Raw genomic sequence first — 25249 nt, forward strand, 5'->3', positions numbered from 1 at the left:
AATGTTGTGAGCCAGTTAAGAGCCTCACTCATGTGAGCCGGCTCAAGAGTGGTCTTGCTTCAAGGTAGGGTGGGACCAGATACCTCACTGACATTCCCTCATCACCAAGATTTTGGGAGTCTAACTGTTAAGAATCCCACAAGCCCCTGTCAGTCTGAGCCAGCAGCTGCTTTGCAGAAGGAAGAAAATAAAGTTACCAGACAGATGGGGTGGGGGAGGGGTGGGAAGATGGGTGAGCAGCAAGAGCATCTCAGAAGATGAAGGGAGTCATTGCTAATGGGGTGTGACGGGAGGGAGGGATGTAAAGGATCACAGCCACAGCAATGCCTTTTTCCCCAGGACAAAAGGGGCAGTGATGCAGAGAGCAGGGGAGGGCAGCATTTGATTTAGCCAAAAGAGTGGTCAACACAGCATGGCGTGGTTGCCCAGGGAGGAGATGCCTCCACTAGGGGCCAGAATTAAAATCTGAAAACAAAGAGCTTCTGCGCAGAACTACTGGTCATGCCTTTTGGGGTTAGGTCTTTCAAACTCTGATTGAGGTCAGAGGCAGAGGCAAAGGGATCACACCTCCTTATTTTTACCAAAAGATCACTTGAAGAGTGATCTCTCTTAGTTTCTACCTGGATTGTGAAAAAGAGCTTTCTGACAACTCATCCTGCAACTTCCTTGCAACTGAGGAATGGCCCTTGTCATCATCCTCAGTGGGTATAAGTTACACAGTTCCTAGCCACCTTTTCACTGCATGACATCAGAATGCCCCTCTCAGTCCACTCAGCAGCCACATAGAGGCTTGGGTACAGCCAGGCCCATACTGATCCACCCTGGCACATCTCTGAGAGTCTATAGGTCCAGACCAGGTCATGAACCACATTAAATTACATTTTTTATAAAATTATCTTTCAAAGGAATTTAAAGTGTCTCCACTCTCAAGAATGAAAGTCTAGAATTTTCTGGAATAAGATATCCCTCAGAACTAAGTCAATATTTCTTCTCCTGTTTAAAAGAAAATACTTTGTCATTGAGATCAAACCACCAGAAATTATATTTTTCTGCAACAATACTTTGAAATTTCTTATTTGAATTTACTTTGTTTTAAAGGAGATGACAGTATTGTAATTTTTAAAAATTTGGTCATAAATACATAACCAACTTAAGTAGTAGAGGCAGGTGATTCCTCAATAAACTATCTAGCAAATAGGAACCAGAAGGGATTTCTTCCTTTCTTTAATGAATATAGATTGGAATCTATAAGCAACACAGAGGAAGAAGTGCTTCTAAAAGGAGGTCAGAGAAGGGGAACAGAACAGGGAGGAAAGGTAGCTGTCCAACAAGAACTGCAGCCTTGCTGGTGGGTGGGACCCGGTGGAGGAGGTGATATCTGATTCCACTCTCAACCAGACCCATTTCCAATTCGCTTTGTAAATTCAAGGTGGTAGACCCAACAAAGGAATAATGGCATTTGTTTGCTTTTACATTATTTTAATACCCAGCAATGGAAAATACAGCACTCTGACAACAGCCTTAAAAATAGCATCCTGCCTGCCTTGATAAGACCACCGCACCTGACACATTCCCCTAAGTTCTTCAGGTGAAGTCTCACTGGGCCAGTCCAGCTGTAATGTCATTCTGGTGAGTTGACAGAGGAAGCAAGATGAAAAATAAGAGCAGATCTGAATAATAAATCACCGTTACTGGGCACCAAAACACGGAAGAGAAATTTTCCCCATCCTCAGCAGGCTTGCCCTGTCGCATAAGGAATGGACTAGGATCTCAAACACAGACATCTATGGTTGTGTCTTGCAGGAAGCAGGCACCCTTCAATGAGAGATCTCTTCTGGACTTGTTTTGCAGCCCGTTGAAATGAATCAGATCTCAAATCTGGTAAAGCTTGTTTTTCCCCTTTATTCTTGAGTGAGGAGCAAGAGATGAGGTGGAGCTGGGCCCAAATTTATTTTTTAAATCATCTTTTCTCTTGGTTCTGTGGATAACTGCAACTATGCCTCCTCTTCCCCCTCACTCCCTTCCCCAGGCTCCCTCTCGGAGTATGAAAGGATCTGTAAGCCGGATTTCTTCCTCTGGCTAAGCTGCCCCTTCTCCCCTTCCCAGCCAGCGGCAGGTAGCAGCTGGAGCCCCAGCATCACCCGACATGCGACGCGGGCGGGTGCAGCGAGGGCGCCGAGCTGCATGCAGCCTTTTTCCAGATGCACCGGAGATTTAATCTTAATTAACCGTGAGAGCGATAGCACTGAGGATTGAATTTTCAAAATAGAGCACACCCCCCTCTTTTCTTCTTTTCTTTTCTATTCTTTTCTTTTTTCTTTTCTTTCTTTCTTTTTTTTTTTTTTTTGCACTTCCCTTCCCCCCTGTCAATGGCATCGAAATAAAGAAAAAGGAGAACGAGGAAGCTCACCTACACGTGCCTGGGGATGGATGCAGGCGGAGGATGCGGACGCTCGGGAGGCGGCCGCCGGGGAGCGGTCCTGCCCTGGGAGGATGCGGAGCAGCCGCGGCGCGCGGGCGGGGCCGGGGCGGGGCCTGGGGATTACGCTGGCACAGGCGCGCTTAGCCCTGCCCACCTCCGGGCGCCCAGTGACTTAGACTGGCCTAAGTTGGGGACGCTCGTCTCTCCGCGGCAGCCATGGCCTCCTGGAACAAGAGCAGTAGTTGTCTGGCGGCCGCGTTACTGCAGAACCAAGTGGCCATCGTCACCGGCGGGTCCACGGGTATAGGAAAGGCCATCGCGAAGGAGCTCCTGCAGTTGGGTAAGTGAGCAGGCCCCTGGCCAAGGTGTCAAGAGCTAGGGGTCCGTAGAGACGCGGCTAGGGTCACCTGGGGTCGAGAGCCGAGCGTGGAGTTGCAGAGCATTGGGAGCGTAGATGTGGGTAAGAGTGTAATACGACCAGGAGAGGCCGAGAAGAGAGCGGTTCTTCCTAAAACATTGTGGAGCCACTAGTTTATAAACTAAACGGAACACTTAAGGCCAAAGATCCTGTACCCAAGGCAGGCAATAACTAGATCTGTGAAAATAAGCGCTGAAATTAATTTTATGTTCAATTTTATGTTCATATTTGAAATTAATCCATTCTATGTATTGCCTAATCTGAGTGATTAGAAAACATGAGAAGACTCGAACTGGAAAAGGTTGTAAACATATTGAGAAACTCTCCTCATACTGTTCTCACATCTCTTAATCGTAACCACAGCAAGAAAATATAGTGACTATTTACCTTGACTTGGGTGAAGGAGGGCCCTTCTAAGCACATAATGGAGGGAAGAAACCACAAAGGGGAAAATAGATAAATTTATCTATATGAAGATGTAAATCCTCATTGAATTAAAAAACAGTGTAAGTTTAAAGGCATATGAAGAAAAATATTTACAACAGAAGACAAATAGTCTTATAATATAAAGAACTCTTACAAATGAATAAAGACCCAACTTACTAATAGAAAAATAGGCTGATAATATGGACTAGGCCTTCCAAAAGAACTCCAAACATGCAAGAAATACATGAGAAAATAATCAACTTTGATGATAATAAAATGCAAAATAAAACAATAAGATGCCTTTAGTTTTCTAACAAAATTTTGAAACATTTAGAAAAATGAAAATGTTGCTAAGAGAGTGAGAAGGCAGGCAAGAATGTAAATTATTACAACCTTTCTGGAGGGCAATTTGGAAAATAAGATCCAAAAGTCTTTACAATGTTCATGCTCTATTACTTGGTAATTCCTTTCTTAGGGAATTACTTTAAGGAAGTAAGCAGAGACAAGCAAAGATTTGTATACCAGGATGTAGTGATATTTGCATAGTGAAAACTAGAAATAATCTATCCATTATGAGGGAAACAGATAAATCAATAACAATGAAATAATATGCTGCTGTTTAAATATCCTGCTATTGAAGACTTTATGTGGAGAAATACATACCACATATAATTGGAAAAAGCAGGATTCTAAGCAAAATAGCGTTCCAATTTGTTAATGAAAAATATATATGCAGAAAAAGAATGGACGTTTACAACATTGTTAGCAATATTTTTTTTCCGAAAAGTTTTAATTATGAGTGGTGAAGGAGCTCAGAGAACTTCACCTCACAATAAGACTCCTTGGTATAAAGAGTATTTTGAATTAATGGCCCTTACAGATCAGCTGGTGTTGGTAGGGGCTTTCCCTCTGTCTCCATAAAGACTGGAGGGACCCATCCAGAAGAACAATTCTCTTTCCAGTCTCCTTCCGGTTATCTCAATTTCTATTGCTGCAAAGAAGATCAAGAAAGCAACCAGACCTGGCCCAACCCATTTTAAAAATAATGCCTGTCTCTGAGGTTAATTTAATTTCCAAAGAGTAGCATTTACAAGTCAATCTGCTTCCCTCATCCATTCGTTCTCCCAAGATTCTATTCATCCTCCCTAGTAATGATTTATTGCCCCTCAACAGAATTATCTGTATTTCTCATCTCCCCCCTTCCCTCTAAATGAGGGTATATAAGCTTCTGGACCTCACTGGGATATTGGGCAATCACTATGTGATTCTCCCTGTACACAAGGTAAATAAATATGTCATCCCTTTCTCTCGTTAGTCTTCCTTATTGTGAGTTGATCTTTCAGTGAACCTTCCGAGGACAAAGGGGAAGTTTTCCCTTCTCCCCAACAGTGGTTAAAATTGTCTTCATCTTTCAATTTTAAAATGAACATGTAAATTGCCTTTGGTACCGTTGTGTTTCCAAGATCTGGCATAGTATGAACTAAAAAAAAAAAGCGTTATATTAGAAAAAAAAGAAATCCTATATATTTTTATTTTAAAAAATGGGAAATTAACATTAGCTAACTGAACCATGGTATGGTCTCATCACCATTAATAACCACTCCACTTCCAACACCAAACTCTATCCCCTCTTAGGAAAATCCATAATAAAATCAGAATTGTTTATCATTTAATGCCAAGGTCAGATACTAGGCTTCCCAGCAGGTTTGTTAGGATCCTAGTTTACCTTGTAGGACCTTTAATGGGTTTTCAAACATTTCAACTTTCTCCGTTTGTTAAGTTTGAATTGGCCAAACATTGCATATCACCTGGAGTAAGGTGGCAGACTTTATTTTTATTATCAGAGACCGAAACAAAGACAGTGATCTTGTAATCTTTTGGAAGCCATAGATCCCTCTGATATTCCAATGAAAGCAATGGAGCCCCTCCCTAGAAAAAGATGCTATATACTTAAAAAAACTATATACATAATTTTTTTTGTTGTACTGGAAATGGATTTCCTCCGGTGAAAGAATATAAAATAATTTTTACTATGACATTCTCATCTTTATTTTTTTATGCCAGAATTAATGGCTATTTCCTGAAAATTGTTGTGTATTACTTATTGGGCAAATAAAATAGTAGTAATAGTAGCCAATTCTTTGTCCAGTGAGAAGGCCACTGTTTTTTTGGTGTGAAATACAACTTGAATTTTGAGGCATGGTTTTTAAAATGGTGATTACTGTGTTGTTTTTCACATCCAAATGATTTTGACTTTTCCTTTTGCTGAGAGGCCACAAAAAACCCTAGCTCCCGAGAGTAGGATGTAGCAGGCAGAATTGGATCCCCTTTGTACATTTGACAGCTGCCTTTAGGCACAGGGAGTCTTGATTTCATCAAGGAATACCAAAGATCATTCAAACTGAATTCATGTCAGATCCTTTTCTTTGTCTTCTTTGTCTAATCATTCGCTTTCTGTTACTACAGCAGAACTTACGGTAGATAAAATGCAAGTGGAAATTGTGAGACAAGACAGCATTTTTTCTTGCTCTAGTGACTAGTCTGCAACCAACACCAGGGACCTAGAAGGTGCTTAGTAAATGTAGTATTCTGAGTTGAGGATTGAAAGGAATCAGCATCAGCCCAGACAGGAGTGCAACACACTGGGCTGCAAGCTCCTGATGTGGAAATAACTCCTTATCCATAGCTATTTCTGTACTTTATTCTAACCAGGTCCATCAAGCTTCCTGAATCTCTCTAGCTATTCATATAAACAAAAACAAAGTCTGTCCAAATCATTTAGCGTAACAGTGCAGAGAAGGAGTATATGTAACAGTTTTCTAGTTTATTATGAGGTGGCATAAGAGGTTTGTAATAAATTCAAATAGTATACAAATATATAAAAGAAAAAATGAGCCTTTCCCATTCTGCCCTTTTCCTAAATCCGCACTTCTTCATTGATGTTACGTTTGCCTACACTCAGGTCTTCTGGCTGCACATCAGTGGTCTCTAGAATGACAGCAGTGGGAGTATTCCTGTGGTCAGCTATTCTTCTTACCACTTCCCTGATGGCCAGTTCTAATTTCACTTTCAGTGTTACCAATTTTCATTTCTTTGTCTCACTTTAATCTTTGTTTGCCAGTCCCTCTTTTGATCATCTATCTTTGCAAAATGTCACATGAATTTTGTTGTCGGGAGACAAAGAGATGACACAGTTACATTTTTTGCTGTCTGCATGAACTGAAGAGGAGATGCACAGTGACTGATCAGTGACAGGCTCTGAAAGAAATGACATGATTATTCAGTGATCCTGATGTGCCTCTGTTGTTTACATAGTGATTTGAGGTTTGAAGAGCTGGCAGTGAAGTTTGTATTTTGTGCAGTTACTCGCCGTTAATGTACTGTGGTAACTGAAATTTGAACCATATTGTTGGAGGACTGGTGTCATTGAACTAAGCTAAAGTAACTGAAATTAGTGCGTGTCAGAGCTGAGCAAAACAAAGACTGCCTGTACTTACATTTCACCCTTCCTGGCCATCGTGCTGTTATTCTCAAGGAGAGGGACAGAAGCATTTTATTTCTACATATGTTATAAATCCCAGAATACACAGTTATTTTGCTTTAAATTATCACTACCTTTTAAAGAGATCTGAATAGAAAGAAGAAAAGTCTTTATATTTACTCGCATAATTACAGGTTCTGCTTCTCTTTTTTCTTTTGTGTAGATTTAGATTTCCATTTGGTATCATTTCCTTCTGCTTGAAGGACTTGCTTTAATCTTTTCTTGTAGTGTGGGCCACTTTGATGGATTCTTCCAGCTTTCATATGTGTGAAAAAGTACTTTGCCATCATTTTTGAAAGATATTTTCACTAGGTCAAGATTTCTACGTTCTTAATCTTTTTTACTTTTTTGAATACTGTAAAGATGTTCCACTGTCTTGTGGCTTGCATTGTCTCTGAAAGCAGTCATATTTTTTGTTATTAATATGTATATTAAGTACACTAGCTGCTTTTAAGATTTTTCTTGTCATCACTGCTCTATTTAATTATATAATCAATGTCATTTCTGGGTATGTTTTTATTAATTGACTTTTCTCAGTTAATAATGTGGGTTGTTCTTTTCCTGCTCCTTTGCATGTCTGGCAGTTTTTTGTTGGATGCTAGATATTTAAACTTTACCTTTTTGGGTTCTGGCTATTTTTCTCTTCTTACAAATATTCTTAAGCTTTGTTCTGGGATGCAGTTAAATTGCTTGGAAACAGTTTTATGCTTTAAAAGAGGCTTGCTTTTAAATTGTGTTGATCTGAGCAGCCTTTAAGTCTATGGCAAATTTTGCTGAGACCGTCCTCTTCTGAGTACTTCACTCAATGCCCAGTCAAGGGTTTCTGCTTGTGAGCACACTAACTATTCTCAGCGCTGTGTGAGTGCCAAGGCTTATTCCTCCTGCTCATTTTGGATGATTCTTTTCCATTTTGATTTACTCCCGTGCACTGATCAGTACTCAGCAGGAGACTTAAGGCGGGCTCTGGTCTCTGAAGTCTTGTCTCTGTGAACCTGTCTTCTCCCTATGCCTGTGCAGACTAGCTGCCTTGGCCTCCCTGGCCAACTTCATCCTTTCCATCCAGGGAGATGTCTGGGTTCTGAATAAGTTCCTCCTTCTGTGCTGCAGTCTGGAAGCTCTCTCCAGGCAGTAAGCTGGGGCAAGCAGAGGGCTCACATTGTTTGTTTTCACTCTCCCAGAGATAGCTGTCCAGTACTACTTGATGTCCAATGCCTGAAAACCATTGTTTCATGTATTTCGTCTGGTTTTTTAGTTGTTTTGAGCTGGAGGGTAAATTCAGTTCCTATTACTCCATCTTGTCCAGAAGCAGAAGTCCTAATTCATCTTTTTTTCTTTTAAATAGGACCACATGAAATAATTTCTCAACATTATTATTATTGGAATTTGAACAACGCTTGAAAGCATATTTACTTGTTCTCTGGCTTGTTTCTCCTCAGGGAGTAATGTGGTCATTGCATCCCGTAAGTTTGATAGGTTGAAATCTGCTGCAAGAGAACTGCAGGACAACCTACCTCCCACCAGCCAGGCTCGAGTCACTCCCATACAATGCAACATCCGGAAGGAAGAGGAGGTAATGCAAATGTATCTGTATAATTTATTCCCGCATTTTAATTTGCAATAGTGGTTCCTAAACCTAGCTGTGCTTTAGGTTCTCCTATGGTAGCTGTCTTGGGTGAGGTTCACTAGAAGCAAAGCTTGCGAAGGAGATTCTTGTGTTAATGCTTTACTGAGCCAGAGAGGGAGGGAAACAAGAAGTGATCTCAGCTAGAGACTGCCTTTTGTCCTTTCACTCATTTCTTTTTTGGGGCATTGGCTTATGCTTTGACCTTTAAGTCATTTCTTTCTTTTTTTTTTTTTTTTTTGAGACAGAGTCTTGCTCTGTTGCCTGTACTAGAGTGCCGTGGCGTTAGTTTAGCTCACAGCAACCTCAACCACAGCACAAGTGATCCTCCTGCCTCAGCCTCCCGAATAGCTGGGACTATAGGCGCGTGCCACCACACCCAGCTAATTTTTTCTATTTTTAGTAGAGATGGGGTCTCACTCTTGCTTAGGCTGGTCTCGAACTCCTGACCCGAAGTGCTAAGATTACAGGCATTAGCCACCATGCCCAGCCAAAGTCATTTCTTGATGTTCATTTAAACCTGATTTTATTGCTATCTTCTTATTCTTGGTTGGTAGCTTATAAATTAATATATGACTGAGGCCTACCCTACTTAGGGGTGATCCAGGCCCTTGGATATATCTTGTCATCAAAATTACAATTTTAGCTTTATGATCTGTGGATATTGCATACTGGTAAATTACTCATTGATGTAGGATTTTTAGATTTATTCATTGCCAACTTCATGTTTACTTATTGCAGTATATGGAGTTACTATTCACTGTGAGACACTACAAGCTTTGTTATACTTCTAGAGCAAGCAATCAGTCCAAGTAGCAGGTTAGGTTATTAAACTTTTAGTATTTTTACTTTCAATGTTCTTCTTTAGGTGAATAATCTGGTCAAAACCACCTTAGATATTTATGGTAAGATCAATTTCTTGGTAAACAATGGAGGAGGCCAGTTCCTTTCCCCTGCTGAACACATCACTTCAAAGGGATGGCATGCTGTGATTGAGACCAACCTCACAGGCACCTTCTACATGTGCAAAGCAGGCAAGTGCTGTCGATACTCACAAATCAATGGGTCTTCTTTTAGAGATCGTAGAGAATCCTATTAGAGACTCACAAGCCCCAGGTTGTTAACATTTACTGCCCTAATTTTCTCACATACAACATGGGAATGTAAATTAGTACATTTCTGGATAGTAATTTGGAAATGTTATAAAAATGTGGATATCCTTTGATCTTATAATTTTATTTCTAGGAATTTCTCCTGAGAAAGTTAATGATCTATACAAAGATTTACCTATAAAGTTGTTCATAAAAATAGAGAAAACTCTCACACTTACTTCGTTTTTAAGAAATGGATTTGTTAAATCTGTCAGAAGAACCAATTCATAAATTCAGAATAGCAGAGAGAGTCCACGAGCTTTCTAACAGCTAACTGGCATGCATGCATTGTCTTTCTATTAAAAGTTATGTTTCATAAATGGTTAATATTAAACTCCCTTAAGTTGAGTAGCTCAAAGGTTTCCTTAAAAACTACTCAAGGTATTCTTATGATGAGAAATGTAGAACGAGTATAACTCTGGCCCAAAGGGTCTTCACCCCAACATAGGCTAGGCTTTGCATTCTATAATATCTGCAAGTCAGAGGTTTTGCGGATATCCCCAGACTTCACCTTCAGCTACTAGCAGTATCAAGCTCTGTGTGTGTTGTGATTCAGGATTGGATGCTCCAGTGGAGAGAACAAGAAACAACAGGGGCTTGAATAAAACTGTTTCTTTCTCTCACATTAAAAAGTCCAAGTAGGTAGTATATGGATAGTATGGTAGTTTCTTAATCATTAGGGACTGGAAATCCTTCTTATTGCTCTGCTAGTCTTGACCTGTCGTTCCAATCTCATGGTTCAGGATGACTGCTTCAGTTCTTGCCATCATATCTGTATTCCAGATAGCAGGAATGGGGAAAAGTGTAATGCTCACCCATTCCTTTTAGGGGCACCATCTGGAAGTTGCACTATTACATTTGCTCCCATTCATCAGCTAGAATTCAGTTAAATGATCACACCTAGCTGTAAGGGAGGGATGAGTCTTTATTTAGGTGGGTGGCTACGTGCTTAATGCAGATTCTATTTCTATATAAGAAGATGAGAATGAGTATTGGGAGACAACTAGTAGTCTCTAACCCAAGCTTCATAACTCAGTGCTTTCACTCCTTCTCACACGCAAGTCATCAATCTTACCAATCCAAGGTTCCTGGCTAGTAACTGTTAATTAAAAGTCTGCATAGTCTAGATTCTGCCATGATTTTTATTAGCCAAAACTGAGTTAAAGAATATAGGGATCATTCCTGAAAAGTTGAAACCTCAGATTCTCTCTCTAAGATGTGCCTCAGTGCCACAAATCACTGCATACCTCTAAATGATGGAAACAGAATTCCCGTCATTGGACTTGGTACCTACTCAGAGCCTAAGTTGACCCCTGAGGGGGCCTGTGCTACACTGGTGAAGGTTGCCATTGACACTGGGTACTGGCACATTCATAGGGCTTACACCTACCAAAAAAAGCACAAAGTTGGGAAGGCCATCAGGGAGAAGATAGTGGAAGGAAAGGTGCGGAGGGAGGATATCTTCTAGTGTGGAAAGCTGTGGGCTACAAATCATGACCCAGAGATGATCCACCCAACCCTGGAGAGGATGCTCAAGGTTCTCCAGATGGATTAAAATACCCGTGGCCCCTAAGCCAGGAGATGAACTCTATCCTAGAGATGAGAATGACAAATGGTTACATCACAGTTCAAATCTGTTTGCCACTTTGGAACTTGCAAAGTTGTTGGCTTAGTGAAATCCCTTGGGGATTTTAATTTTGCAATTTGTAACTGCAGGCAGCTGAAGCTAAACCTGAACAAGCCAGGACTCAAACACGAGCCAGTCAGCAACCAGGTTGAATGCCACCCATATTTCACCCAGCCAAATCTCTTGAAATTTTGCCAACAACGTGACATTGTCATTATTGTATATAGCCATTTGGAGACCTTTAGGAATCTAACCTGGGCAAGTAGGTCTTCTTCACCTTTGTTAAAGGCTGAACTTCTAAACTCATTGCAGGAAAAGTGCAATGAGATGTCAGCTCAAGTTGTTTTGAATTTCAACATCCAGTGAGGGGTGGTTGTTATTCCTAAAAGCTTTAATCCTGAAAAGATCAAAGAAAACTTTTAGACCTTTGATTTTTCTCTCACTGAAGAAGAAATGAAGGACACTGATGCATTAAATATTATAAAAATGTCCGCTTGGTGGAAATGCTCATGTGGTCTGATCACCCCAAATACCCATTCCATGTTGACCACTGATGTCAGAGAGTTCCTGGACATATTTTTCCCTCTCAGGACCTTGGGTTGAGTAGTTCCTATCGATATGGAAGTGGAAGGGCTTTTACTGTCCTCAGACGAAGTGGTAATGGAAGCATCGTTTTTTTGTGTAGTGTAAGTGACTTTGACTCAACTATGTTGAAGAAAAAAAAATGTTTAAATCTATTGAAATAATTCTTGAAAAATTATCAGCTAACATTTTATTAGATCAATGTCTTCTAGGTTCCAGACAGAAGAACATTAGACTTTAGAAAAGACTTCAAAAGCAACATATAAAGACAACCCATGAATCTGGTTACTACCATTGGTGATCCGAGTTCTTTAGCAGTTAATGGGACGACAGGGAGGGTGGAGAGCCAGCCTGTGCCAGTGTGTTGGCACTGGCCTTGATTGTAATACAGAAACAGCCAATATAAGGTCCACATATGCATCATTAACAAGGAAGTGATTTAGAGAGAGAGGGCTAAGTATAGAAAACTCTTAAAATAGAGCTAACTAAACACCATCGTGGTCAGCAAAGCTGTAGAGATTTTGTTGTTGTTTGTTTCTGTGCAATGTATGTTTGTTGAACTTTTACCCAGCTTGAAGAATGGATACTTCCTGGTTCCCTCTTACATGCTTAACGGGCCTGAGTTTCCACTCGACTGGCAAACATACTTGCACTGTCTTACCAGTCTTGCCCACACAGATCACAGAACCAATGTTATGTGAAGAGGCTTGAAACAAGGAACATACACTAATAAAACCCTGCATTGTAAAATGGTCCAAAGATGGCTATTTTAAAAGAAGGAAAAAGTAGACTTTAGGAGACATTTTGAAAGAAGAGGCTTTGTAAGTTATTATACTTAAGACTTAAAGAGTGTTACTGGCATAGCATTGTAAATTTTGGAAAGTAGCAAGTTCAAAAGAACACTGGTAATATTACTATATGAAATTTTTTTAAGAATGAATAAGATTATTAGAATTCAGCAATAGAGATGTACCTATATTCAATTAAACTAGAGAAATACATTTTGTGCATTCACATTATGTCACTCTTACCAGGTGAAATAGTTCTTCAAAAATTATGTTTTCCCAAGACCATTTACTTATAGATAATCTTCAATGACCTGAAGACATGTTTGAGAAATTACCACTTTAAAAAATTTGATCTATACTCATTGTTTCCACTGATTCCAATAGTAATAGTTATAAAGTTGCCCTCTGGAAAATATTTTGTTCACAAGAAATAATGGAGTGTGATGATTTGTTTTGCACCAAAAAAAAAAAAAAAAAAAAAAAAAAGGAGTACAGGGCCTATAGTTTTTCTTTTGTTTGTTTTTACTTTTAAAAAATAGGGCCTTTAGTTTTTAGTTTCTACAAGTTACATTTTTTATGCCATAATAATAATAGTGAAAAATTGAAAACCATGTAAATATTCTAGAGTAAGGTATTAGTTGAGTGAAATTTTATATATCTCTATGATAGAGAATTATGTAGCCATTAAAATATTGGTATAAATATGTTCTTATTGACATGAAAGGGCTTTTTATAAAAAAAAGTAAGTAAAAATGTAAAACATATCAAACAGATAATGTGCTGGAACAAGGTATCAGAGGAGAGTCAGGACACTATTTAATAATTTAATATGATTGTCATTTGTCTGTATCCTGCAGTTTACAAATCCTGGATGAAAGAGCATGGAGGATCCATTGTTAATATCATTATCCTTACTAAAAATGGATTTCCATCAGCTTCGTAAGCATTTTTATATTTTTTCCTCCTATGTCTTTGGGTTGTTCTCTGAATGGGGAGGAAGACGATTAGGGAATATTTCTTAAATCAAGATCATCAATACCTTTAATGAGTTGTGACCTCAATACTTAGCATTTCCCTTTATTTGAACTTTAAAAATGTACTTCTAAAACATTCCCATTCAGATTAGGATGGCCAAATTTACCAAGAAAAGAAAAAAACAGGATGCCCAATTCAATAATTTTTTAGTATAAATATGTCCCAAATATTGCATTAGGGGCATACTTGTGTCAAAAAATTATTTGTTGTCTATCTGATGTTTACATTTAAGTGGATGTTCTGTGTTTTATCAGGCAACTCTAATCCAGATGTTACCAAACTTGCCGTCACTGTCTAAGAGACTGCTTATTTATTAAGGTGTGGAAATGAAACTATTCTATGTAAATTTAGATTTGAATGCCATGAATATACCCATTTGATTTTAGACAGCACTGCTAAATTGATACTCCTAACAGATAACCCAGAATTTTTTCCCAAAAGTTTATAAGGTTTTGTCCTTCTAATTAGCCACTCTTTCAGCAGAGAGTTTGCTTTCTCTGTGCAAATTCTAGTACCCTCCTCAATTCCTGCATTATTCAGAACTCCCTCAGTTGTATGAGACAGAAATAAAATTCATACTGGCTTGAGTAAAAATCTAGGGCAGTAGTTCTTCAAGTGTGGTTTCTGGACCAGCAGCACCAGCATCACTGGGAACTTGTGAGAAGTGCAAATCCCCCAGCCGCGCTCAAGATCTGTTGCATCCGAAATTCTGGGCTCAGGGCCCGGCAAACTGTGCAAGCCCTCCAGGGCCATTGTGGTACCAGTAGAACCAGCGCACAAGGGGCATGTTAGGTTCAGCCACGATGTTGGCAGGAAGCTGCCTCACCTTTTGGTTTTGCTTTCTTTGTGTCTGCCTTCATTCCCAGGCAGGCAAAAAGAGCACTAGCAGAAGTTAGAGGTCAACACTCTAGCTGTTCGTAAAACTCCAGTGAGAGAGTGTTTCTCGAATTGAACCAGAAAAAGAAAAAAAAAAAAAAAATAACCAGTGCCAGCAAGTCCCAGAGAGAATACTCATGAACTGACCCTGCTTGGGTCACAGGTGCAGCCAGCAACCAAATACAGTGGGATGAGGTTGCTCTGCTGTGCACGGTCAGCTCGAGGCAGAGGGAGTGGGGTCCACACCACAGACATAGACTGAGGACAGGCAAGAGTGGTTCCTTAAGTGGAAATCAAGGTGATGTTACCAAAAACAGAGCAAAGAATGCAGGGCAGGTAAGTGATACCGCTGTATTTCCTTTTCCTGCTCATTATTCATTACTTACCTTTTTTTTACTTTTCTTACATTACCTTTCTTAGTGTTTTGGAAGAAATAAAGTCAGTTGAGACTGTAGGTTCTATGTGGTATTTCCCATTCTCACAGGAAACTACTATTCCTAGTTTGGGGGCATATTTTTGCCCACTTTTTTACAAAAATTATATTAATATAGACACTACTCTATATCTTGCTGTTCTCATAAATGAACAATATATCCTGGAGATATTTTCTTAAGAATCTTAAGAGATTTCTCCTTATTTTCTATGGCTGTCTAAAATACCACTTTCTAAACCATAAAGTAGAATTTAACCATTTTCCAATTGATGAAATTTGGGTTGTTTCCAACTTTTGACTAACAAAACAAAACACCTGTAATAAGTAAAATTGTATATGCGTCATATAGCATGTGCATTAAATTGCAAGAAGTGTAATTACAGAGTCAAAAATCATGTGCCTTTGTAACTTTAACAGATCTTGCCAAACTACCCTTCATAGAAGTCGTAGTTCCCTTATTATGATCCTTTATGTAATACATAAGAAATAATGAGTTTCTTGGCTTAAAATAAATTTTTTGAGGAAGCCAGTGGCTTTTCAGATATTCAGTGGGCTAGGAAAAAAAACCAACTTGTCTCTGCTATGGAAAAGGAATGTTTCAGATATTTCTTGCTTTTGTTCTCTCAGGAGTAGTTTCCTCTTCTAGTGGCTTTCAAACTTTCTATCATGACTCATAGTAAGAAAAAAATTTTACACCTTGATCTAGTAAACACCTGTGTGAGTGCATGTGGTGTGTGTGTGTCTGTAACTGAAACAACAAAAAATTCATGAAGCAAAGCTATTCTCACTATATATGGTGTACTATGATATTTTGTATTTTATTATATTCTAATCTGTTTTATTTTGTTTTTTGTAAGTGTTGGTTATTACTTGCAAAATTTATTTTACTACTGGTATTGTGTTGTTATTTCCAGTTTGAAAGACACAGGTTTAGGTATTCTCCACAGTAGAAAAGGGGAGTGAGTGTCAGAGGTTGAACACTCCTTTGTTTTAAATTTTAGCTCTCTTAAGAGACACATGGGAAATGCTGTCTGTCTCTCATTTACTTGACCAATATTTCGTATAAGTATAGTGTGGCCCAGGTACAGGTACAAGGCACATCTGGAAATAAAAAATGAATCCAGCACTAACCATCCACATTCTCAGGGAGCCCACAATTAGTGAGGGAGCAAAGCATGAAACAGTCCAATGGACTCGAACGTGTTGGGTGTTCCAGTAAAGGTATTTGCAAGTGTGCAAGCAGGGAGCACCAAGGAGGGTGACATTCTGGCAACATGTCCCAAAGGTTAACTTGGAGTTTGGTAGACATATGAGGGAGAGAAAGGAAGGCAAGTAAAGGAAAACATCTCATGCAAAGACGGAGATATTTGAAACACCATGGCACTTTGTGGAACTACACCTAATTCTTTGTGATGGAGGGTGGTGCAGCAAAATTAAGAGCTGAGAATGGAGTTGGAGTCCCAAAGGACCTTAGATACTGTGGAGAGGAGTTTGAACTTCATGTGTGGTTCCTACAGGAGGGCCTGTGACCCTGGGGCTGTGCATCCAGATGGCACTCAAGGCTGCAGGATTGTCACAACTAATGCATTTCTCTGGAGGATCCATTTTACCCTTAACAGTTGGGAAGGAAAACATATTTATATTAAGTATGTATTACAACGAACAGTTCAAGAATGGTGAGGATTAAGGGAGTTATAGTTTGGGGAGCCTTACCTAGTTCTCCCTTTGGAGGGGGGACATTTATGTACCATGTTTAGTCCTGTCACATTTTTTTTATATCAAATATCTTTGAATAATGAAAATGTATTTTTCAGCTAATGGCAAATATATAAAATCTGTGACTGAAGAATTTGGAATATCTCTTGAAGTTCACTATAATGAAATTTGACATATTTGAGTCTTATTCTGATTTTGATAGATTTTTATGTTGGAAATGGATGTTTATTTTTTTAGAAAGAAAGTCAGTAAGTTTATTTAGCCTACTGGCTCGGTCGATTCTTTCATGAGAGTCTAAAAGACCATCCAAATAGAACAGGAGAAAAACAGTATGCCAGGAAGCTGCTTGAAAAGCACAAGTTTAGCAGTTGAAAAATATGGTTTAAAATATATAATTTTTTTGCTCATTTCTTAAGTATCTTCTATAAATTCTGATTCCTAACATTTTTAGGAAGCCAGAGATTGCATTTTAAGAGACAATTAGGGAAGGTTTTTTTTCCTATTCACTTAGATATCAGGCACTGAAAAAAAAAATTATATCAATGTAGGTTGAGTATTCCTAATCTGAAAATTCAAAATCTGAAATGCTCCAAAATCTGAAACTTTTTGAGCACCAATGTGGTACTCAAAAGAAATGCTCATTGGAGCATTTCAGATTTTGGGTTTTCAGATTAATGATACTCAAGCGGTTATGTATATGCAAATATCCCAAAATCTGAAAAAAATTCAAAATCCAAAACACTCTGGTCCGAATCATTTTGGATAAGGGATACTCAATCTGTAAAATATTCATTTGAGAGAAGGTAGAAAATGCTGGGGGGGGTTTTTTGGTGGTGGTGGTTGTTTTTGAGACAGAGTCTTGCCCTCTCACCCTGGGTAGAGTGCAGTGATGTCATTATAGCTCACAGCAACCTCAAACTCCTAGGCTCAAAGGATCTTCCAGCTTTAGCCTCCCGAGTAGCTGGGACTACAAGCACGCACCACGATGCCCGGCTAATTTTTCTACTTTTAGTAGAGATGCGAGTCTTGCTCTTGCTCAGGCTGGTCTCGAACTCCTGAGTTCAAGCAATCCTCCTGCCTTCGTCTCCCAGAGTGCTAGGATTACAGGCATGAGCCACTGCGCCTGGCCCCAATATTGCTTATTTTTAAAATTTAAGGCCAGGTGAGGTGGCTCACGCCTGTAATCCTAGCACTCTGGGAGGCCGAGGCGGGTGGATTGTTTGAGCTCAGGATTTCGAGACCAGCCTGAGCAAGAGCGAGATCCCGTCTTTACTAAAAATAGAAAGAAATTAGCCGGACAATTAAAAATATATATAGAAAAAGTTAGGCATGGTGGTGCATGCCTATAGTCCTAGCTACTCAGGAGGCTGAGGCAGAAGGATCCCTTGAGCCCAGGAGTTTGAGTTTGAGTTTGAGGTTGCTGTGAGCTAGGCTGACGCCATAGCACTCTAGCCCGGGCAACAGAGTGAGACTCTGTCTCAAAAAAAAAAAAATAAAAAACAAAATTAAAACTTAAAATTTTTCTGCACTGTTACTTGGAGATAATCTCTAAGAAGTTACTTAAAGAAGTTTTAGTCTGGTGGTTGTTTTTATTTGTTTTTTATTTTGTTTTGTTTTCAACAAAAGAAGTGCAGAAATGCAAAATGTAAAAGTCTCATGTCCTTGCCCAATCCATCCTATCTTGCTCCCTGAAGTTAAACATTTTAGGTAAGATGGACAAATTGAAGAAATGATATTATACATGTGTATGAGTATATTTCTATGCTTTTTAAAAAACACAAATGGAATCATATTTTGAATACTCTTCTTCAACTTGCTTTTTAACTTAATATTAAATTTTGATTGAATTTTGAGCCAAAATTCATCAAGACTTCCACTTCAGGCCAAGATGGACTAACAAGGACAGAATTTAACCTCTTACTGAAGCAGCTATAAAATGGACAAAATGCATGAATAAGTGGCACTGAAGACATGGGACTGAAGGACAGTGATCTCTGAAAAACAGGAAACAATTGAGATGAACTCTGAGATTATCCCCACTCACTGCCTGGAGAAAAGTTTTGGAATCATGACTCAGGGCAGGGGAACTGAGGCAGAGCCTGGCAGTCTCCCCGAGTTGAGGGAAAGGATGAGGAGACCAGAGATGCCCAGGTGGCTAGAATTTGCAGGGCAGAGTACCTTAGAGGAGAGAAGTGTAGACCTGTCAGCTTGCTTAAGAGAAGAAATGTAACACCACATGTACTCACTATTAAATTGGAACTGATGAGCACACATGTGCATAGAGGAAATTCAAACTCAGTGAAAATCAAAAAGGGGGAATGGGAGAGGCGGGGAGGGTCAAAAACCTACCTAATGAGTACAGTGAACACTATTTGGGTGATGGGCACACCTATAGCTGGGACTCAAGCATTTCAAAAGCAATCCATGTAACCTAAAACATTTGTACCCCCTTAATATTTTGAAATTTAAACAGAAAGAGAGAAATGTTCAAGAGAAGCTGATTATGATGTTATTTATGTTTTGTTTTTCAAAGGCACAGTGGAGCTGCAAGAGAAGGTGTTTACAACCTCTCCAAAACCTTAGCTGTGGAATGGGCCAGTAGTGGAGTAAGGATCAATTGTGTTGCCCCTGTAGGTAAACATTCTACATTGAAACCTGTTGACAAATTGTGCTCCTCTGATTCTATTGGTGGTATTGATAGAGATATTTGTTAATATGCAAGTATAGTACAAAAGATTGACTTTAAAACATAGATAAAATCAGAAAGTCTAATTTGCATTACAGAAGTATTCCTTGATTTACCGTCAGATGGTCAAGAAGGTAAACTTAAGCCAGTGGTCCTCGATCCTGGCTTAGATATATTAGAATTATCCATGAAATGTTTAAACAATAATGATGTGTGAGCTTTACCCCAAACCATGGAGTCTAGGCATTTATTTTAAAAGCAGCCTAGAAAATTCAAATGCACAGCAAAGGTTGAGAACCACTGCTTTAAGGAGTGAATTTTTCCAGATTTTTTCATTATTTCTTGGTAAATCATTAATCCTTTATTAGGAGAGAGAAACTTAAAGTCAGAGTTCTAGCAAGGAACTCCCAGTTAAAGAGCAACTAGAGGTCAAGAGAAAATTTCTCTGAATCATAATGTAAATGATGGAGGGTGGGAATCACAATATAGCCAACTTCAAAAACTATCATTTTTGTGAAATAAGCTACAGCCTAAGTTTTCTTGGTATTACATACTGGCCATGAGAAACATTAAATGAAATAGCTCACTCATCCTGCACAACTCAGCTCAAATGTTACCTCTGTGATCTTTCCTGGTTGTTGCTGAGAGATACTAATCTTCCCTCTATCTGAAACTCTAAAACATCTTTGGATAGTATTTATGGATCTATCTATATAATATCTATAGATATCGCTATCCATAGAACTCAGTGGGAACTAAGTATGACTAATTTCATGCTTGAAGTTAGTAATCTCATTTTTAACAAAATTGCAGGCTCCTAGCTAGAAACTTCATATTTTCCTTCAATCCTCCACAGATGATATTACCTTACCCATATTTTACTCAAATATTTATAAAATAAATTAAATATAGTCCCATTCTTAATGTTGATACCTTTCAATACTGGCCTCCAAAAGTGCATATCTTGAAAACCTTTAGTGGTATGTTAGTATTATAAGCATAATGCTAATTCATGTTTGTCCTCCAGAGGTTTTTTAGGTTTAATGGCTGAACTTTAATATAATACTTCTGGACGATTTCATCCTCTTTAAATAAAAGATTACAAATTATTAATTGAAAACCAATATGTTGTCCCAGTATCATTTGGAATAATCAATACAGCCAGATTTTCTCATTTTACTTTCACTCCTCCTCTTTCCTGCCCTCCTCCCTGTAGTACTTTATTGTAGTTAAGAATCCATAACATATAGCTTTATCCTGTGGTATACAGTTCTTGAGTAATGTTCCTGACTTTATAAGCCTCTGAAAACCAATGAAAGATAAATAAAAGAATTCTTACGCAATGAAAATTTTGGTTTGTTTATATTGGATTCAAATGTTTTATTTGTGATTTCAATCCAGGTGAAAAGCCAAGAGAATATTGGATTGTCTAAGTCTCACATAGCCATAGCTCATTTCTCCCTTGTAAAGCAGAGAAGCCTAAGTGGGATAAAACAGATGGAGTCCCCTTGTCCCATTGTGTCTGTTTAAGTGCCTCTCTTATTTACTACTTATATTATTATGCTTTTCAGGAAGCAAGACTTTCCTGAAAAAATTCAGGGCCTGGCTGGTTATTAAGGGAGAGGAGGTCACAAAATGAACATTCAGATAATGCATTTGTGGATAGTGGCTGACTACTCCTTTGACATATTGAGAAAAACTAATGTTAGAACTGTTGACTTTTGTGTTTAACTTAAGTCATTAATGTTTGATTTTGGTCAATAGACTGCCTTGATATCTTTATAATTAAAATTTAATTTTATGTTTATTTTGTTTCCATTTTATTTTTAAACATAGGGAGTAATTTATTCCCAGACTGCTGTGAACAACTACGTTGATTTTGGACAAGATCTTTTTGAAGGGTACTTTAAGCATATTCCAGCTAAACGAATTGGTGTTCCTGAGGAGGTAATGTATATTTCTAGCACTGATTGGAATTACTATACCTTATACTTTGGAAATTTGTAACATTCAGTGTCCTTTTCATGTGGTGTAGCTGGCTGATAGAGATCATTTTTCTCACTGCCACCAAACCATTTCTCCTGTTCTTTCTGGCTCTCAGGAACATCCTGGTTGTGCTTTGACTACTGAGGGCAATCTTTAATTAGGAGTGAATGTAGTATGAATTAATAATAGCATGTTTTTGTTGTTTCATTGTACTTTTAAGCTACATTATTTTATTATATGGCATTTCTTGGTACATAGGACCCTAAGCAAGTCAGACAATTAAGAAAGTTCCATTTGAGATTTCAGTAAGGAGATTTCAGGAAGATTGAAGTTCATAAAAATCAATACCTTTCCAAAATGCCAGCAATATCAGTCTTAAAAAGTAATTTTTTTAAAAAAAGCACATCTTTTCCACAATAATGAAAACTAAAATACCCAGCAGTAAAATTAGCCCTAAATAAAAAAAGAAATCACCTTCTTCCTTAGTGTGGTAGGCAGTGTATCAGTTTCATAGGTGAAAAAAACAAACAAACAAACAAAAAACTTTTTTACTGAAGAATGGAAGAAAGACCAGTGTAAATAGAAATATATTATATTCCTCAATGGAAAGAATCAATTTTACTGAAATTAAGGTTTACCCCATAAAAATTCTAGAAGAAAATATAGGAAAAACTCTTCTAAGACATTGGCCTAAGCAAAGAATTTATGAGTAAAACCTCAAAAGCAAATACAGGAACAGCAAAAATAAATAAATGGGACTTGATTAAACTAAAAAGTTTCTGCACAGCAAAGAAAATAATCAATAGAGTAAATAGCCTACAGAATGGCAGAAAATATTTGCAAACTATACATCTGATAAAGGACTAATATCTAGAATCTGTAACGAACTCAAACAAATCAAGAAAAAAACAAATAACCCCATCAAAACGTGGGTGAAACACATGAACACATTATTTTTTCAAAAGAAGATAGACAAATGGCCAAGAAACATGTGAAAATATGCTCAACATCACTAATCATCAGGAAATGCAAATTAAAACCACAGAGAGTAGAATGATGGTTACCAGGGGCTGGAAAGGATAGTGGGGTGAGAGGATAAAGTTGGGATGCTTAATAGGTACAAAAATATAGTTAGATAATTAGATAGAATGAACAATATTTGATAGCACAACAAAGTGACTATAATCAACAAAAAGTTAGGGTATACTTTAAAATAACTAAAAGAGTGAAATTGGGATGTTCCTAACGCAAAGAAATGATAAATCCCTGGGTGATGGATACTTCAATTTCCTTGATTTGATTAATACACATTGTATGCCTGCCTCAAAACACCACATGTACCCTGTGAAGATATACAACTATTATATACCCATAATAATTAAAAATAGAAAAATAAAAAATAAATAGGCTTCCAACAGTCTCCAGCAAAACTGCTGTGATATCAGGACAACTTCATTTACCACCCTCCCCGATACCTACTGCAAGCCTTCCACACTCTCCATCCACTTAATTCTTCACACTTCATACCTGAGCTCTAAGAAGTCTTCCCTGACCTCTGCCAAATTAAGTCTTCCTATTTTATGCTGTTATGATACCACTTACTTTTTTCCTCATGGTTTCTGTCATCACTGCAAATTTACATGTATTTGTATCACCGTTATTACATTTATCGTTATTAATTAGTGGTATCAATCAAGTCACTTAATAAATCAAATTAATAAAAATTTAAAAAATATATTTATTAATTCATTTAAAATAGTAGTAATAAAAGCATGATTTGTTAACATAAATAACATTTTTAATTAAAAATAGCTACACTTTCAAAAACAAGAGAAAACAATTGTTTTACCTTTATTTTACATTTTTACAGATCTCTTTAATAGGCTTAATAGGACACAGCTGGACTCTCACTTCCGCCTCTGCATTTAGTCTGTTGTAATGTCGTTTTGGCAAAAGCATATGAAGTAAATCTGGCTTCGTGCAAACATATAGCTGGAAAAGGGAGGAGCATTTTCATAGTGTTTTTGGATAATTGTGGATATTCTTCTTTGATATTTAACAAATGGCAGTTTCTTAAAGATGATTGCCTGCGATATGGAATCCCATGGCAGTGAACTTTCTGTACTCTGTTACATTAAAATCTTTCTCACACTTTAACTGGATCTTTCACCCATACATGATTTTGTAACATCAGGCATTGTTCTTTTAGAAATTATTTGTTCCCTGAGTTATGCAGATCTTCTGAATATTGGCATACAATTCATTACACAATACTGAAAGATCACATTTGTTAATATCTCCACTGACATCTTCAGAAAAGTCATTGAGTCTCACGGTGACAGGTGCAAGCTTTCCAAAATTCTAATTTTCACTTGAAAGCTCAAATATGATCATTAACAACAAATACTGTTAGTTGTTTTTCTTTGAAGTGGCAGTCTCATTTTGTTTTTGAAAAAAAGGTGTCCCAGATACCTAAGTATGAATAACTGTAGTTTGTCAGTAATTCTTTCCAGTAAAACATGGTATTCATGAAAAAAGTTCAGTTCTGCCGTCAGTGGCACATTGCTTTCTTTGAGACACCAATTACACTTCACGCATCAGAAGAGCTTTATGTGTAGATTTCTCATTACATCACACAAAATAGTAAAAGGATGTGAACTCCATGGTCGAGATTTAATACAATTAATATTTTTTGCCGCATCATCAAGGACATTCTAAAGCGAAACTGGCTGTTTCCCCCCTCAGGGGTACTTGCCAGGGAAGAATATGATGACTTGCTAGCATAGTGACTACTAATACAGTTTTGTGTTCCTGCTGTGATTCCTGCCAAGGCTCCAGCAATTTTTCCCATCATTTCTCTAGTACCATCAGTACCAATATCAACAAACACAGTGAAAAAGACAGATAAGAACTTAGTGTTTTTGATCTTGCAAATCCCCTGAAAAGATCTTGGGGATGCCCAGCATTTGGCCTACCAGGCTTTGTCAAATGCTGACATAAGCAGTTCCTGCACAGAGTTTGGTTGTGACGGGCAGGAGAGAGAATGGTGGCTACAGTGAGATCAGAATCAGAAGAGAGTTTTGGCCCCTGCCTGATGTGTCTTAGAGTCTATAGGTGGGCAGAACTTTCACACCAGGCCATTGGCTGCCTACTTAGGAGTGAGTTGCCTTCTCTGAAGTGACAGTCCCTGGAGGGAGAGTCAGGAGCATCAGAATGTAGCTGTAGTTTCAAAAAGAACTGCCTAGGTTCAAGGTTCAAGTCAATTGAGTATTGTTAATGAGTGCCTAATCTGTGGGTAAAACACTATATTAGGAGCTGAGTGATGCAATATCTCATTTTGGGGGAAGGGCTACATAAAGATTCCTTCATTCTGTAAACATTTATTAAGTGCTTATTTTATGCCAAACACTGTCTTTTGACAGTGGTTAGCATAAACATCACTCAATATTTGAAACAAAATTCAGCACAAAGCTGAATTTATTGCATATTTAAATAAGGAGGAGGCATGGAGGCATAGTCTCTCTAAAAAGAGCCGACCACTGATCTTTTTTGTTTTCTGGGAGGGAATGTGGTTTACTGGGATTTGCAGACTATTGGAGGTCATGGTTACCTGGGTCAGATGGTGGTCGTTGGGCTGCTGTTTCAGAAATGAGTTGATTGGAGTGAGTCTCTTCCTGGCTGACTTTAACAAAGCATGCTCACAGAGTGAGTTGTTACTGATTGATTAAACAGGTTTAAACCAGCTTTGATGGTTACTTTTTACCATGGCTCAGTACAATCTCCCTTTTCCCAGCAATGTGGGGACTTTTAAATTATTAGTTCCATACCAGGTCTGTCTAATAGAAATATAATAATAGCTACTAATGTAGTTTTAAACTTTCTAAGAGCCACATTAAGAAAAGTAAAAAGAGGTGAAATTAATTTTAATAATATATTTGACT

At 38.2% G+C, this 25249-nt stretch overlaps 1 protein-coding gene and 1 pseudogene across 1 annotated transcript in view; both read left to right on the forward strand.

The window, feature by feature from the left end:
• The first annotated feature begins 2586 nt into the window (after window positions 1–2586).
• Window positions 2587–25249, forward strand: part of PECR (peroxisomal trans-2-enoyl-CoA reductase) — a 28195-nt gene continuing 5532 nt past the window's right edge. The window contains exons 1-6 of the mRNA XM_069467417.1: window positions 2587–2762; window positions 8244–8377; window positions 9297–9462; window positions 13434–13515; window positions 19170–19266; window positions 21159–21269. Coding sequence (XP_069323518.1) covers window positions 2639–2762; window positions 8244–8377; window positions 9297–9462; window positions 13434–13515; window positions 19170–19266; window positions 21159–21269 — 714 coding nt within the window. The 5' untranslated portion in view covers window positions 2587–2638. The remainder of the gene's footprint in view (window positions 2763–8243; window positions 8378–9296; window positions 9463–13433; window positions 13516–19169; window positions 19267–21158; window positions 21270–25249) is intronic.
• LOC138382784 (aldo-keto reductase family 1 member D1 pseudogene) lies at window positions 10745–11629 on the forward strand (annotated as a pseudogene).

The sequence above is a fragment of the Eulemur rufifrons genome, chromosome 1 (assembly GCF_041146395.1).
Source record: "Eulemur rufifrons isolate Redbay chromosome 1, OSU_ERuf_1, whole genome shotgun sequence".
Classification (NCBI taxonomy): domain Eukaryota; kingdom Metazoa; phylum Chordata; class Mammalia; order Primates; family Lemuridae; genus Eulemur; species Eulemur rufifrons.